Genomic DNA, 16494 nt, shown 5'->3' with positions numbered 1-16494 from the left:
TGAAGATCGACGAGTTCCCCTGCAGCACTGCAAGAACCTCGGGCGGTCGGTTTGCCCGACGGTGGTGGCGGGCGAGACGGCGGCGAGGGTCGGAGGCAGGAGCCGCCGGCCGGGGCGGCGGGAGACAAACGGATGGGCGGGGTTGGCGGCGGGGCAGTGAGTTGCATTGGTTAGTGGTGGGCGGAGCGGCGGCGGCGTTGGGTGGGTGGGGTGGTAAGGCGGCGAAAGCCGCGAGTGGAGAAAGAGGAGGGGAGGGTGCGGCGGGGCAGCCGCGGCGACGGCCGAGACCCCAACGGCTGCGAGGGCAGACGGCGCGATGGGGCGGTGCGGGGGCAGTGGTGGAGGGCCGTGCCGGCCGCTGGAGACGGAAGAGAAGAGAGGAGAAGCTGAGCCTCTGGTGGGCTCTATCTTCCGTTCTAGAGCAATGCAGGTTTGCAGTACAGATACTCTTCGGCCCGTTTGGATACTTCTGTACCTATCACATTGGATGTTTGATGCTAATTAAGAGTATTAAATATATGCTAATTACAAAACTAATTGCACAGATGGAGTCTAATTAGTAAGACGAATCTAGTAAGCCTAATTAGTCCATGATTTGACAATGTGGTGCTACAGTAACCATTTGCTAATGATGGATTAATTAGGCTTAATAGATTCGTCTCGCGAATTAGCACAGGGTCCTGCAATTAGTTTTATAATTAACTCATGTTTAGTCCTCCTAATTAGCATCCGAACATTCGATGTGACACCGCTAAAGTTTAGCACCTAGTATCAAACACCCTCTTGAGCTAAGCTTCATGTGACAATAGATCTGAAATATATCTTTCAGGAGTTCAGTTAAGGTTGTTGAGTCATCAGTTCTCCGTAATAAAACTATTGTGTTTTTCAGCTTATACTTTTATATCATTAAAACTGTTGCGGGGGAGGGGGGAAGCTGTGCCTAGACCACCATAGCTTGTTTCTGCTCAAATTTTAATTACAAGTCAATCGCATTAAAATAAGATGCTTATAGGGAATCATGCAATTGGCATATTCTCTACGGAAGGTTTGCTGATTACCTTACTGCAATCCTTAATCACAGTGGAGGAATTGCAAGCTCTGTACAGTTTTGTTAATTCTATTGCAAAAATATTGAAATTTGCTTTGTTTACTTGCAATCCAATTAGGTGAGGATTTTTGAAATGAATACATGATGTGGAATTATTGGTCTTCATCTGTTGCAGCAGGAAGTGGCAACAGTCTATCCGGTTATTAATCTTCAATTTCAGGGTTGAAATCTATTCACGAATTCCCTCCTACAAGGTGCAACATGATTGTTAGGAGCAGTCTACAGTTTGTTCTATGACGCTTTCATAATCTATTTTTGCTCTGTTATTAAGAAATGTCTTTGACTAAGGTTGCAGCTTGCACCTGTCCATTCATTGTTCCTGTTTCTGTAGAAGTCAGCCATTAAGTGCATATTTTCTCCAATCTTCTGTGCAGGTATCCAATTTGATATGTGAAGCTGAACTAGACGAGCATACTATTACGAGAGGTCAGGGACTTCTGGACAGTAGGAGCATGCTGTTAATATTGGCATTGTGGTCTGGTACTATTTCCCCTATTTTCCAAGAGAGGTAATTTTTTGCGCCAATATAGCTCATGAGTTGGTTTCATCATTTCTTAGTACATTATGAGAAAGAATATTCCTGGTTCAAGTTAAGTGAGATATGTATTTAACCAACTGGACCAATTTCTTCCTATTTTAGAATCATATACGCAATTACATTTGCTTCAAATATAGGAAAAATAAACTACTTTAATTTTATCTTGCTTTCATTTATGCTACTATACTTCACTGCTCCTTTGATGCTACGATATTAGAATTCTGTTATCTGAATTTTTGTAAGTCTCAATCTTCAGGGCACTATTTAAATACATTGTTTGTTTTCATTTGTAGTTGGCTGCTTCACAGTTACTTCAGAAATGCTGTAGGTAATCTAGTCTTTTAATGTTTAATAGTGCTTGTTTCCTTATTGTAAAGTGACTAACAAAACTGTATAGTTACAGTTTGTGCTGCTCATTCTTGATGTTTGGATGCAACCAAGCAGACAAAAATCTATGGGATCACATATCAAGCTACTCCAGGCTGCAGCAAAAGCACAATCAAAAGACATTGTGCCCCTTCAGAAACTGATCTTTGAATTTTTTTTATTGGGGCTAAATTGTTAACTGTACAGTATGTTGAAAGTTTGTATCCCCCTAGTGTTACTTATATACCTTGCAGAACTGCTAAAACATATTTTAGGCAGTGATTTGTCAACTTTAGCCACAATGACAGCAAGCTAGAAGATTTGCTCATGTTTTGGCAAATGACTCGAACAAAGAAGCAGCAACTCTATAAGGTTGAAGTAGCAACAGTTTTTTGTGAATTGCCTATTCAAGTGGTGCTGACTTTGCATACAGACCTAATAATGTTTTGGTCTTTTAGATGACATGCAGTCCAACCAGTGAGGATAAAAAATATTTTTTTGTTCATTAGGGCTTTTGATCATGAACCAACATAAGGTAATCTGTCACTTACGCAGTGACATTTCATTTTTGAAGCTAAAGTAGATATGCTTCAGTTTGGTCCATGCAGATGCAGTAGATATTTTACTACAGGTAAAAGTGACCCTCACATTTGCACTTGATTCACACAATGGCTACCTTGAACAGGGCTTGATTCGTGGTTGTTCTGTTTAGAAAAAGAGATCGTCGATCTCCGCGACAATCGCACATCCTTGCATTGTTCAACCTGTTACAAAATTTTCATGCAAGTTATATGAACTGAAGCCGATCCGATGTGGCCACTGTGTTTCTCCTGAGCAAAGCCACCCCCATAATTGTTCAATTTCAAATACCACCTCAAACCGGACGGTCATTAGCATTTGTAGTACATAACTATTGATTAGTTACTAATTGTGTCATTAGTAGTAACATAACTATTGATTAGGAGTAGTTACTGTGTCATTAGTAGTATGATGGATTCTCAGCAGGCACGTAAAATTGGCGCGCCAGCGGCGCGCCCCCGACTCTAGTAAATCCAGTAACGGCAGCGGCGGCGCCGGCCGATGAGTTCCACCAAAGCACGGATTTTTTTCCCAATCCCCTTTCGAGGTAGCCTAGGGGGTAGGTTGAGCTCCTCGATCCACCCACAAAATAATCCGCCGCCGGCGGCTCGCGCCCGGCCCTGGGCGCATACCATGGCGACGTTGTACCCGGATTGGGCGGGCCTTCCCCAGGAGATGGTGGCGACGGTGATGCGGGCGCTGGACATCCCTGACCTGTTCCGCGCCGGCACCGTCTGCTCCTCCTGGTACGCCGCCTACTCCGACGTCCGCCGCGTCCGCATCCCCATCACGGACGCGGCACCATGCCTCCTCTACTCGGCTCGCGACAACGGCGACGCCAGCGACGCCACGCTCTACAGCCCCTCGAGCGGCGGCAAGGCGTTCAAGGTCCGCCTGCCGGACCCGCCGCTGGGCAGCCGCGCGCTGGTCGGGTCCTCGCACGGCTGGCTCGCCGCAGCCGACGAGGCGTCCAACCTCCACCTCGTCAACCCCCTGACGGGCGCGCAGGTCGCGCTCCCGCCCGTCATGGCGCTCTACCATGTCGAGAGCTCTGTGGATGAACAGGGGAGTCTCGAATACAGCGTCCAGGAGGGCGAGGACCCCGACGACCCGGTCCGGTACCCGGCACAGATGGCCTGTTCGCTTCAGCTTATAAGCCGGCTGAAAAGCTGAAACGGCTGATTTGTTGTGAGAGGAAAACACTGTTTAGTGGCTGATAAGCCAGCTGAATAAGCTGAAGCGAACAGGCCCAGAAGCTGCGCCTGTTCTTGTACTACAAGGTGGCCATGTCCTGCAGCCCCTCCAAGGTGAGGGACCGCATCGTCCTGCTCCTGCACCGACCGGATGGTCAGATATCCTTTGCCCACATCGGCGACGATAAGTGGACTCAGATCACCGACCAAACTCTCAAATGGGACAGCGGCTACCGCGACGCTCTCTACAACAAGAACGACGGATTGTTCTGCGTGCTAAGCTTCGATGGCTCTATGCTTACCTCGGATCCGAGCGACCCTTCTTCTCCGGTCGCAAAGGATATTGTGCTGGCGGCGGACCGTTGGTTTTTCAGTTTTCACAGCGCCAAGCGTGTGTGACCATCGTGAAAGGTGAAACCCACACAGGGCTAAGCGGTAAAGCAAGCCGGCCGCCGTGGCGTGCACTCAGTAAAGCAGCCAAAGAGTTCAAATAGAGCCTCATACATACGTGCCTCTGGTACGGGATTAGGCTGCTTGGGTTGGATTAATTAATCATAGAGCGAGAGTCGAGAGCTTTGTTGAGCTTTAAGCTGACAAATCAGGAGCCCAGAGGGGTTCTGTTCCTCAGGTTGAGCACGCAGGAAATCTGCGCGCAAAGTTTTACCATGGTGCGATGCGATCACACGATGATCGGCTCAGCTGCCACTTGCCTTTGCACCCTGACGTGGCCCGTGGCCGCAACGAGTAAATAAAGAAAGAAATAAAATAACGGTTACCTGGTTAAAAAACAAGCTAGCAGTGAAAGGTGCCGTGGCAAAGGTAAAAAGAGGAGGTGCTACCTTTGGTCGCTGGCACAAGTGCCCATCCATGGCCAAGTGCGTGGCTTGGCTACCGGCACCCAGATAGAGGTGGACACACTGTTCCTAGACGGATAGAGACGTCGTCTTGAGAGGCATCCGCGCTTTATCAGAAAGGAACCGTGCCCGTTGGGGTTGGATTTGATGCTGCACTGTGTTTTATACATACAGGATACTAAAGCAACCATGAGTACCCTCTGCAGTGTATATTGTATCAGTGTATAATACTGTTAACTTGACTAGATGTATACACAGGTTAAAATAAAGCATGTACCATAAGTTACAGTTAATTTCTCTTGCAAAAGTGAAGGTAAAAACAGATCCAAGTCTGACAGAAAGATACTCCTTGTATCCCTTTATTTTTCTGTATAGGCAGTAGGCACAGCCAAGATTGGATATATACTATTATACCCCATATCTACAGGTATATCTACGAAAGCAGCCATTCTACATGTTCATGTATCCCCAAGATCGGATACCCTATTTGTCATGCTCTCAGTAGCTAAGCCTCCATGGTTCCCATAGACCCATACCGCATCATGACGCTTTCAACACCCTTGACTTCATTTATGTAAACTTGTTGCCATCTTGTCCACAACTGCGAGTGGCAGGGACGAGGAAAAGCGCAGTTAACGGACACCCATTCCTCCGGGATTCCTGTACAAAGCATTTAGAGATCTCAAGCTTTTATGCTGACAGGCATCCAGTAAGTTGGCAGCAGTTTCAGGAAGTTGCTGCTTCCATACAAAACTGGTCCTATACACTTGCCATCCAAACCGCAGTCCTTCCCTTTGCCTTCGTATCTGCGCACCTGTGTGCGTCTGCGAGTTTGTGATGGCTTCTTCTCCCGGCAGAGCCGTGTTCTTCCTCGTGCTCTTTCTGGTGCTACTAGGTGACCTCCACTGCTGTTCTGGTTCTCAGGTCTGTTTTGCCTACTCCGATGCACTCCATTGCTTCATTGGATTGTCTCCATGCTTGCTAACTCTTCTATGCCGGTCTCTTCATGAGTTCTTGAGGTCTTCCCATGGTGTAACCCTTTCCAAATGGATGTCAACTTCAGGTGTATGTGGTTTACATGGGCAAGGGGTTGCAGGGCGACAGTGATCTTCAACACGACACCAGGAGGCTTCACTACCAGATGCTGGCTGCTGTTCACGATGGAAGGTCCGTGGAAAAAAAATCATATCCATTCCTTAGCTGTCGATATCACTCTAGCTTCCAGTGGAGTTATAAGCTTGACTGGTTGCTTCGTCTCTCTCCACAGCTTGGAGAAGGCACAGGCATCACATGTCTACACTTACAGCAGCGGTTTCCAAGGATTCGCGGCCAAACTGAACAAAGAACAAGCCATGAAATTAGCCGGTAATTTCGCCACACTTGGCTTTTACCTTTAGGAATATGCATGCAGCACTATAGTAAGTGAGTCCACTGGGTGATATGGCTGTGATGCCGAAAATCTAAATCTGATGTTCATTCCTTCAGAGATGCCTGGTGTCTTCTCGGTGTTCCCAAACACAAAGAGGAGACTGCACACCACCCATTCGTGGGATTTCATGGGCTTGTCCACCAATGCAGAGGGTGAGGTCCCTGGATTGTCTACCAAGAACCAGGAGAATGTCATTGTTGGGTTCATTGACACAGGTGAGTAGAACTGCAATAGCATGCTCAGTTCAAATTGCATCGACATCTTTAGGTCAGTGTGAATATTTGTTGTGTTCTTTCCATTGTAAGCATCACTGCACCAAAAACATTCTCTTCCATCAATAATTCCAGTTGTATGCTAGCCTACAAACTGACAAGACATATCAGTATTGCAACTTGCAATAGAATTTGTTTCTATGCCGAACAAGCATGCATATTTTCCTACCAAATGATGTTTGTGCTGTCATGCTCAACTTACACATCAAATGATTGTTTGGCCATAATGGTAGAAACAAAAAGGATGCCATCAGATTGACAGAATCATTTCTGTCAAAATCATGAGATGTTAGCTAGCCGTTTATTTATGCAAGTGTATGTACCTTCCCAGGAATTTGGCCAGAATCCCCTAGTTTCAGTGATCATGGGATGCCTCCAATTCCTAAAAGATGGAGAGGGCAATGCCAAAGAGGAGAGGCAAATTCACCATCTAATTTCACCTGTAACAGGTACACGCTTCAAAATTAACCCACAATATCCAGTATTGATCTTCTGAACTCACCCATCTACCCTGATACGATAGGAAGATCATAGGAGGTAGGTATTACCTCAATGGATACCAAACAGAAGAGGGCGATTCAAGTAAAAACGCCATCAAATTCATATCTCCAAGAGATAGCTCAGGGCATGGCAGCCATACTGCCTCAATAGCAGCTGGAAGATTTGTCAGAAACATGAATTATGGAGGTTTGGGCACAGGAGGAGGCCGGGGAGGAGCTCCCATGTCAAGGATTGCTGCCTATAAGGCCTGCTGGGATTCTGGATGTTACGATGTCGACATTCTTGCAGCATTTGATGATGCCATCAGAGATGGTGTTGACATTATATCTGTGTCTCTAGGCCCAGACTATCCTCAGGATGACTATTTCAGGGATGCCATATCCATCGGCTCATTCCATGCAACAAGCAATGGAATACTGGTTGTTTCTTCTGCAGGGAATGCTGGGAGACAGGGCTCAGCAACTAACCTTGCACCATGGATGCTCACAGTAGCTGCAGGAACAACCGATAGATCCTTTGTCTCATATATCAGACTGGAAAATGGCACCTTCATAATGGTAATTTTCATTCTTAAATGCCACCTTCAATCTTTATTTCTTATGCAATCTTAAGAATACCTTCTGAACATTGTTGTCTTGATGCAAAGGGTGAGAGCTTGAGTACGTACCACATGAAAACTTCTGTTAGAACTATTCCGGCTTCAGAAGCCAATGCGGGCTATTTCACCCCCTACCAATCCAGGTAAAGCAAAGAACAATCTTGAACGAAAATCTTGACTTAGATTATGAGCAAACTGAATTTTTTGTGGCCTTTGCTGTTAGCTTTTGTCTGGACAGCTCTTTAAATAGGACCAAGGCCAGAGGAAAGATTCTTATTTGCCGCCGTACTGGAGGCTCCTCTGAATCTCGCCTATCAACGAGTATGATTGTTAAGGAAGCTGGTGCAGCTGGGATGATTCTCATTGATGAGATGGGGGATCATGTTGCTACTCACTTTGCTGTTCCTGGAACTGCTGTTGGGAAAGAAATGGGTGACAAAATTCTTTCTTACATCAAGAGTACGAGGTTGTTAACGCTTACTATAGAAAGTGCAATTTATTAGTATGCCAGTCTTTTCTCTAAAATTAATTTTGCAGGCATGCCAGTACAAAGATCTTGCCAGCAAAGACGATCATAAGGTTGAGATATGGACCACGGGTAGCAGCATTCTCTTCAAGAGGTCCAAGTTCATTAACACCTGAGATTCTCAAGGTAACCAGTACTAAACTGCTGGATAGACGAACCTAGGTGATAAATTGACTGACATATTCATTACTTTCTTCTCCATGTATGCATTTTGTAGCCGGATGTCGCTGCTCCTGGGCTGAACATCTTGGCAGCTTGGTCTCCTGCTAAGAAGAACATGCACTTCAATATTCTATCAGGAACTTCCATGGCATGTCCTCATGTCACAGGAATAGCGGCACTAGTCAAAAGTGTATATCCATCATGGAATCCTTCAGCCATCAAATCAGCAATCATGACAACAGGTATCACTGGATAACCAGATTCAGAAGATAAACTAGTGTTACAACCAATCTGATGAATATCATTTGCAGCAACTGTACTGGATAAGAAAAGAAGAACCATAGCCACGGACCCTGATGGAAAGGCTGCAACCCCCTTCGACTTCGGCTCGGGTTTCATGGATCCCATCAAAGCTCTGAACCCAGGGGTCATATTTGATGCACAACCTGAAGATTACAGGTCATTCTTATGTGCTATAAGCCATGACGACCACTCCTTGCATCTAATAACCGGAGACAACGGTACCTGCACCCACAGAACCTCCTCTTCTGCTACTGCTCTGAACTACCCATCAATTACCATACCACACCTGAAGAGGAGCTACTCAGTTACTCGAACTATGACAAATGTGGGCAATCCAAGGAGCATTTACCGTGCTGTGGTGTCTGCTCCTCGAGGCATCAACGTAACAGTGACACCAGAAGTTTTAAACTTTGAGAACTACGGTGCAAAGAAGACTTTCACAGTTAGCTTCCATGTGAATGTGCCTCCTCGAGGTTATGTTTTCGGCTCTTTATCTTGGCATGGAAACGGAAGAGGTGCTCATCTGACGATGCCCTTGGTAGTGAAAGTCCAAACTTCTGACAAGGCTTGATTTGAGTTGATCAACTAGTCAGGTACTTGAAAGAGGTTGCTAGATTTAGGCTACAACTACAGTGTAAAGAGGTAGAACTGATTAGATGAAAAGCTAACCGCAATCAATTTGTATTAGTGGCATTTGATTTGTAAATGTGTTGGCTAGAATGCAACCACCTCCAGAACAGGATTTTTTTTTCATGATGATTTGTGTAAGATTTGTGGATCGATCCCTACCATTTATTTCGTGCCTAAAAGCAAGGAGTTGCTGAATTTAACGACATCATGGAATTAACACCCCAGGCTTCATCCAACCAGGATCCTGCTCCTAATGAATAATCACGGATCCGACAGCCGGTGCAGCATGCAGGATTGCTCCTACCTCCTAGCACCAAAACTTGGTCTCCCCAATGAAGGAAGTACTCTGAGGAATGCAGAGATCGCTGGAGGTCGGACTTACCTGTCCCCTCGCTCCGTCGCAAAGCCGCCGCCGCCGTCCACCTCGTCGCCGCTCGCCCCTTCGCCGATGTGCCGCCCGAAGCCGAAGGTGTCTTGGGCCGAAACGGCCGGTAGAGGACGGGAAGGCCCAAAACCGGCCCATCTACTCTTTTCTTCAACCTATCTTCGCCATTCTCTCCCCATCTATCAATCAGGCGGCCACCGGCCACCGCCCGCCGAGCGTCTCCCCTTCCGATTACCATCGTCGCCGATATGCCACAGCAGAGGAGAGGTAGACCAGTAGAGCTGTATGCGCGTGGTCCATGGCCAAGCTCGGGCATCCTCCACGGCTGCCGCATTGGCGTATTGCATATGGTTGTGGGACTGGAAAAGGGGTTGCGTGCGGGGCGACGAGAGTCCGAGGGCGCGGAGGACGACGCGGTAGAAGAAGAATGGGGGCGGAGGCGGACGCGGGGAAGTCGGGTGGCGGAGGTGCCGATGGACCCGGCGCGGCGATCGTTGGGGAGAGCGGGAGAGATTCTCGCGGAGGTGCGGATTTGCCATTTGCGGGTGCGAGGCGCTGGAGAGGAAGGAGAGGTGGGGTTTGACGCGCGGTGCGCCTGCGGCGGCGCGGGTTCCTCGGGTGAGGGGTGCTAATTTGGAGCTGGCGCGAAGACGGGGGCCGAGCTCGGTTGGTTGGGCAGTGCTGGCGTAGAGGCGGAGGCGGGGGCGGGGCCGCGTCGGACGGATGGACGCTGGAGGGCTCGGATTCCTCGTCGCGGGCTCCCGGCGCGAGTTCGTCGTCCTCAACGTCGACGATTTCTCCAAGGTAGGCCTCCGGCCGTTGTGCCGAGGAACTTATTTTTTACCGTATTTTGGCCTGTTTCCAGAGTATATGCCGATATGCGGGTTGTTCGCGTCAATTCGAACACGAATTTCTATCATTATATGGAGAATAACTTCGCTGGATTTGAATTGTGGGCTATTTTTTTTCCTCCAGCCCGCCTGTTGAGCTAATTTAGCTTTTCCATGTTTTGTATTGACTGTAATACATTTTTCTTGTTGTCACCATGTTAATTTGGCATTCTCTTTCCTGTTACAGTAAATTTCGCTTAGGGTGTGGATGTTTTAGCTGTTTGTAATATTGTGGGGGAAAATGCCAGGGGTGAAAGAAATGGAGCAGCAGCATTGTTTTACTGCATTTCATATTGATTTAATTTTACCTGTTTTTGTCACTTGAACATGTTAGTGTGTAGGCTACTAAGGTCTTGCATAGTTGCATATGGCCAGCAAACCATATTTTGTAATCAGGCTTTCCTGAAGTTCTCACTTTACTTCTATTCGTGTTGATGTCATGGCGTTGCAGCAAGGATCTTCACAAGGCTGTCCAGACTACATCTGTCAGATATGCGGAGATGATATTGACATACTACAAGAAGAAAATGAGTATTTCGTCGCGTGCAATGAGTGTGCTTTCCCTGTTTGCCGTACTTGTTATGAGTATGAGCGTCAGGAGGGCTCACAAGTATGCCCTCGGTGCAAGACCCGGTACAAACGCCACAAAGGTGTGCCTTTTGCTCCTTGACCTTGTCTGAGTTTGTCATCTTTGTTATTATCCAATTTGAGAAAGTAAAAGAGTGTTGCATCTGTTAGGTAGTCCTCGAGTCCATGGAGATGAGGAAGAAGAAGGTTCAGATGACATTGAGAGTGAGTTTGCTTCCAGTATAGCTGGAAGATCAAGTACAGTGCATCCATACCGTGTCTCAGTTGCAGAAAGCTCCATCAACTCATGGGACATCGATAGTGTCAGTATTACAAATAGTGGAGCAAGTGTCCATTTCTACGAAGAGGTAATGAACCTTGAAATCCCAAACTGTCTGCCACTGATTCTAGTTATACAGGTACTGAAGTCTGTGCTTGCTTTTGCAGCATGTAGGAACTCCAACAAATCATCATGCTCTTGTTGTGCACCCTAACACTGGAGAGATTATGCGATGTAATCCTTGTATGCTTCCCTTTCAACTAGCCTTGCTTTAATTTTCCTGTCCTACATCAATATCTTACACTTTCTCGCCTTCTTAGTAAGAACAAGACCAATAAATCCCAATAGAGACCTGGCTCTTTACGGCTATGGATCTGTTGCCTGGAAGAACAGAGTTGAGTGGAAAAGAAAGCAACAGCACAAAATGCAAAAAGTTTCATCTGATGGTGAAGGATCTGACCTGAATGATTTTGACAGCGATCGCGATACTCCCAGGTGAGCGTATACTGTATTAGTAACATCAGCAACCGCAGAAGAGTGTATAATGTTGTGCTAGTCTTTTCAAAAAAAAATCTCTGCTGATGATTAGCCTACCTGGAGTATGCATAGTTATATCGTGTGTGTAGTCATCATGCTTGCACCTAGATAAAATAAAATAAAATAAAGCCATAAATTTTTGGTGCCTTTTGCGGGACCTTCTCGAATCAATAACAATATTAGCTTTTCTTTTTCCTTCTATCTTGCAAGTTCCACCCCTATTATTTTGGATTTGTTTCCCTGCGTCCTTGATTTGTAAAGCAAATACTTGTTTTCTTTCTGACGAGTGTCTAATACATTCTAGGTGTGCTGAAAGCAAGCAACAACTATCAAGGAAGTTGCCTATTCCATCTAGCAAAATAAACCCTTACAGGATTGTAATCATTTTGCGGCTGGCCATTCTTGCCTTATTTTTCCATTATCGGATTCTGAATCCTGTTCATGATGCTTACTGGTTGTGGTTGACTTCAGTTATCTGTGAAATTTGGTTTGCTTTTTCATGGATTTTGGACCAATTTCCCAAGTGGTACCCAATAAAAAGAGAAACATACTTAGATCGATTATCATTAAGGTAAATTATCTATCTAAACTTCATATATAGTCATTACTTATCTAAACTTCAGATATAGTCATAGAAGCAATTACACTTTATCTAATTTGTAAAAGTTTGCCCCTTCGCTCCCTTAGGTACGAGAAGGAAGGAAAACCATCAGAGCTGGCCCCAATTGATATATTTGTCAGTACAGTTGATCCGATGAAGGAACCTCCTTTAATCACTGCAAACACAGTTTTGTCCATATTGGCTGTGGACTATCCTGTTGATAAAGTTTGTTGCTATGTGTCGGATGATGGAGCTGAAATGCTTACTTTTGAAGCACTTACGGAAACATGTCTATTTGCACGAAAGTGGGTCCCTTTCTGTAAGAAGCACAAAATTGAGCCTCGGGCTCCTGAATGGTATTTTGCTCAGAAAATTGACTATCTAAGAGAAAAAGTTCATCCGGAGTTTGTTCGAGAACGTCGGGCAATGAAGGTTAGTTCATATGACAGACTAGGAAGCAAGACTATTTGGACTTGTTCAGTAGGCTTTTTGTTTGTTCTGACTCACTGGGCCCTTGCTATGATGAGACTCTACTTAACATCATGCACATCATCAGTACATCCATATGCGTGCTAATGAACAGGAAACATTGAGATTTGCAAGAGTATGAATATCAAATGATGCAAGCTTACTTTCATGTTGTCTGTTCTGCTACTGACAATGACAATTTATGTACAAGCATTCTTGTGACAGGCACTTGCTGCACTTTGTCTATGCAACCTTTATAATGTTGTTTTTGCAACTAATTTAGACTATTTAACCTGCATTTTGGTTTTCATACAGAGAGAATATGAAGAATTTAAGGTTCGTATAAATGCGGTGGTTGCTAATTCACATAAAGTTCCCGAGGGAGGATGGTCCCTGCCAGAAGGAGGTCCGTGGCATGGAAATAATGTTCGAGACCATGCCGGAATGGTTCAGGTTGGGTGCTCTATTTGTCTCTAACAGGCATCTTTTTAGAACTGCGTTTACTTTGCATTTTTATTTCTTGATGCACTTTGTTATGTTTCTTTCTTGCCAAACTTTTTGGAGCCTTGAATTTCCATAGCAAAAAATTTTACGGCACTGCTTGCGCCCGGACGTCTGACGCTCCGTTGCAACATCAAAACAAAGCATCTGAAACATAAAAAATGTATAGTTGCAACATTGAAAAAATGCGAAAAAATGACTATGTCGTTCGACTCTAGGATAGAAAATTCCCGCCGCAACATGAACCCTATGTTTCATGCAACATTCACTATGAAACATGCGGAAACAATAATTGCAACATTGATGTCTAACTATTGGAACATACGTTGAGCCGTCCATTTTTTTAAAAAAATCCGGACGTCTGTTCTGTAGCATTACCGAAATTTTTTTACCAAACATGATCCCTGTTATTTTATGGTGTAATATTAAATTACTCTTCTTATATTTGTTGTGATGTTGTCACCAGGTCATCACTGGCCATGATTGTGTCATGGATGATGCTGGAAATAAGTTGCCTTGGTTGATTTATGTTTCTCGAGAGAAAAGGCCTGGATATGATCACCATAAAAAGGCTGGTGCCTTGAATGCATTGGTAATGTATAGTGTTCTACACATGTCTTTCCTTTGAGAAAGACCATTCATATGAGGTTGCTCTATCAGTTGCTTCCTCCAACTAACAATCTGATCTTTTTTTTAGCTGCGAACGTCAGCAGTTCTCTCAAATGCACCTTTTGTCCTGAATGTGGATTGTGACCACTACATGAACAATAGCAAAGCACTACGGGAGGCAATGTGTTTCCTAATGGACCCAGTTTTGGGAGAGAAAATTTGTTACGTTCAGTTTCCACAGAGATTTGATGGCATTGATCAACACGATAGATATTCAAACCACAATGTTGTGTTTTTTGATGTAAGTATGGTATGAATTCATCCTAACTTTATCTGGAAGATACAGAAGCTGATATTCTGAGCATGTTTCTGTCTACTTTTCCATACAGATTAATATGAAAGGTCTTGATGGGATCCAAGGACCAATATATGTCGGGACAGGTTGTGTTTTCAGAAGGCATGCTTTGTATGGATATGATGCCCCAACTGCAACAAAGCCTCCCAGCAAGACATGCAACTGCTGGCCTATCTCATGCTGCTTGTGCTGTGGATCAAAAAGAAAATGTTTGAAAGCTAAGAAAAAGCAAGAAAACCAAAAGAAAATGAAATGCAGGGATGCATCTAAGCAAGTACATCCTTTGGAAGTAACTGGTGAGTTAATTCTGTTCCCTTTTTTCTTTTTTTACATTTATGTTCTCTAAAGTATTTATGGAGATTGATTCCCATATCTCATAAGAAATAGGCGGAGAAAATGCGGCTCTGGTGCCTCAAGAAAAGTTTGAGAAGAGATTTGGGCAGTCACATGCATTTTTGGCTTCGACATTGCTAGAGAATGGTGAAGGTTGTCGCTTTGACATGCTCAAAAGTCTTGATGATTGCATCCATGTGCTAAGTTGCGGGTACGAGAATAAGACACAATGGGGGAAAGAGGTAACTTTGGCCCGTCCTGTCATTTTTTTCCTTTTCTATGTAATTTTTCGTATCAGACTATTGCAGTTGTGTTGTGTCCTAGAAATAAAATAAAACTGCTACCTAACATCCAAGAATTCCTTAGCTAACTCAAAATATATATCTAGGTTGGTTGGATTTACGGATCTGTCACGGAGGATATCCTCACAGGCTTCAAGATGCATTGCCATGGTTGGCGATCTGTTTACTGCATGCCAAGGAGACCAGCATTCAAGGGATCAGCTCCTATCAATCTTACTGACCGTCTCCATCAAGTTCTAAGATGGGCACTTGGTTCTGTGGAGATCTTTCTTAGCAAGCACTGCCCTATATGGTATGGGTATCGATGTGGTCTGAAACCATTGGAGAGATTGTCATATATCAACTCTGTCATATATCCATGGACATCAATTCCGCTGATAATTTACTGTGCTTTGCCAGCATTTTGCCTCTTATCAGGGAAGTTTATGGTGCCTGAGGTACTGAACAGAACAATATTACCACTCTATTCTACTCTATTCTTGTTTCTACTAGTAGGTTATAAATGATGATACCTTTTTTCTCCTTTCCTTTTACAGATGAATATCTATTCGAGCATATTGTTCATAGCTCTATTTGTCTCCATAGCAGCTACCAGCATCCTTGAGATGCAGTGGGGTGGAGTCCGCATAGATGATTGGTGGAGAAATGAGCAGTTTTGGGTTATTGGTGGTGTCTCCTCGCATCTCTTTGCCCTGTGCCAAGGGCTTCTTAAAGTTCTTGGCGGTGTAGACACAAAGTTCAGGGTTACTCTGAAGGGAGGCGACACGAATGACTTCTCGGAGCTGTATGAGTTCAAGTGGACCTGGCTATTGGTTCCTCCAATGACATTGCTCTTGCTCAATGTCGTCGGAATCTTGGCCGGTGTATCCAAGGCAATCACGGATGGATACGAATCCTGGGGTCCGCTGCTCGGCAAGCTGTTCTTCTCCTTCTGGGTTATCCTCCATCTCCACCCGTTCCTCAAGGGCGTGATGGGCAAGCAGGACAGGGTGCCGACCATCATTGTTGTATTCTCGGTGCTATTAGCAGCCATATTCTCTCTTTTGTGGGTCCGTGTAAATCCGTTCACCGTAAAGTTTGATGGCCCGGTTCTAGAGGTCTGTGGCTTGGAATGTGAATGAGAAATAGAACATGCAGTTTAGGAAGTTTAGATTTTCTTTTTCACAGTGTTAGCGTAGTGGTATTCTTTCATTAGGTACTCCTTTCTTCTCATTCTTTGGTGATAACTGATTAGTATAGTAAAGCAATGTTTAGGGAGATATATGTTAGTAAAAAAGGAATGGAAAAAGGGAGAAGATAGTGCTGACATTGTAGATATTGACACAGGCTGAATAGACTTACATTTTGGTACGTTTTCCCGTGTGCACCTGTTAAGAGAACTATGCTTTTCAGCTGCGCGTTTCCAACTTTCAGTGTGACCGTGCTTTTCAGCTGCGCGTTTCAAATTTTGGCGGTAACTTGGTGGCAGTCCGAGTACATGAGGTCGGGTAAGTGCTTATTCCCCTCTCTTTTCATTTTTGTCAGCGTGGTCGTCTCTAGGCTCTTCCTGTTGATGTTTTGGTCCGTCTGTTGCCGGTTTTCTCCCACAACTGTTCCTGCTTTCTCAT

At 44.9% G+C, this 16494-nt stretch overlaps 3 protein-coding genes across 7 annotated transcripts; all 3 read left to right on the top strand.

The window, feature by feature from the left end:
* The first annotated feature begins 3106 nt into the window (after positions 1–3106).
* LOC101778136 (probable F-box protein At4g22165) lies at positions 3107–4183 on the top strand. The gene is made up of 2 exons (XM_004967112.2): positions 3107–3725; positions 3839–4183. The coding sequence occupies exons 1-2, from the start codon at positions 3225–3227 to the stop codon at positions 4181–4183; spliced, it is 846 nt and encodes a 281-aa protein (XP_004967169.1). The 5' UTR covers positions 3107–3224.
* A 739-nt stretch (positions 4184–4922) lies between these two features.
* On the top strand, positions 4923–9216 carry LOC101760293 (cucumisin). 2 transcript variants are annotated; one of them, XM_004965792.2, is made up of 11 exons: positions 4923–5562; positions 5702–5805; positions 5906–6003; positions 6124–6282; positions 6671–6788; positions 6863–7397; positions 7487–7581; positions 7662–7904; positions 7976–8090; positions 8182–8368; positions 8438–9216. In XM_004965792.2, exons 1-11 carry the CDS (start codon positions 5476–5478, stop codon positions 8998–9000), a joined length of 2304 nt encoding a protein of 767 aa, XP_004965849.1. In that variant the 5' UTR covers positions 4923–5475; the 3' UTR covers positions 9001–9216. The 2 variants fall into 2 exon arrangements, with proteins under 2 accessions (XP_004965849.1, XP_022681751.1); XM_022826016.1 differs by having other exon boundaries at positions 4923–6003.
* A 425-nt stretch (positions 9217–9641) lies between these two features.
* On the top strand, positions 9642–16238 carry LOC101759191 (cellulose synthase A catalytic subunit 5 [UDP-forming]). 4 transcript variants are annotated; one of them, XM_012845557.2, is made up of 14 exons: positions 9642–10248; positions 10786–10984; positions 11073–11269; positions 11349–11415; positions 11502–11676; positions 12023–12289; positions 12406–12751; positions 13103–13240; positions 13755–13880; positions 13986–14198; positions 14287–14548; positions 14634–14827; positions 14974–15324; positions 15424–16238. In XM_012845557.2, exons 1-14 carry the CDS (start codon positions 10168–10170, stop codon positions 16006–16008), a joined length of 3201 nt encoding a protein of 1066 aa, XP_012701011.1. In that variant the 5' UTR covers positions 9642–10167; the 3' UTR covers positions 16009–16238. The 4 variants fall into 4 exon arrangements, with proteins under 4 accessions (XP_012701011.1, XP_004965847.1, XP_004965846.1 ...); XM_004965790.3 differs by having other exon boundaries at positions 11349–11424; positions 14640–14827; XM_004965789.3 differs by having other exon boundaries at positions 11349–11424.
* Positions 16239–16494: the final 256 nt, after the last annotated feature.

This window comes from Setaria italica, chromosome IV, assembly GCF_000263155.2.
Source record: "Setaria italica strain Yugu1 chromosome IV, Setaria_italica_v2.0, whole genome shotgun sequence".
Lineage (NCBI taxonomy): Eukaryota > Viridiplantae > Streptophyta > Magnoliopsida > Poales > Poaceae > Setaria > Setaria italica.
The sequence above is the reverse complement of the archived record's forward strand: the minus strand, read 5'-3'. Positions and strand labels throughout refer to the sequence as shown.

Bases quoted from the DNA above. Each gene is read 5' to 3' on its own strand.
- LOC101759191 (XM_004965789.3), top strand. From the start codon at position 10,168: ATGGACGCTGGAGGGCTCGGATTCCTCGTCGCGGGCTCCCGGCGCGAG. The intron at 10,985-11,072 runs GTGTGCCTTTTG...TGCATCTGTTAG, and splicing joins CCGGTACAAACGCCACAAAG to GTAGTCCTCGAGTCCATGGA. The intron at 14,199-14,286 runs GTAAGTATGGTA...TTTTCCATACAG, and splicing joins ACAATGTTGTGTTTTTTGAT to ATTAATATGAAAGGTCTTGA.
- LOC101778136 (XM_004967112.2), top strand. From the start codon at position 3,225: ATGGCGACGTTGTACCCGGATTGGGCGGGCCTTCCCCAGGAGATGGTG. The intron at 3,726-3,838 runs GCCTGTTCGCTT...TGAAGCGAACAG, and splicing joins TCCGGTACCCGGCACAGATG to GCCCAGAAGCTGCGCCTGTT.
- LOC101760293 (XM_022826016.1), top strand. From the start codon at position 5,685: ATGGATGTCAACTTCAGGTGTATGTGGTTTACATGGGCAAGGGGTTGC. The intron at 7,582-7,661 runs GTAAAGCAAAGA...CTTTGCTGTTAG, and splicing joins TTCACCCCCTACCAATCCAG to CTTTTGTCTGGACAGCTCTT. The intron at 8,369-8,437 runs GTATCACTGGAT...TATCATTTGCAG, and splicing joins ATCAGCAATCATGACAACAG to CAACTGTACTGGATAAGAAA.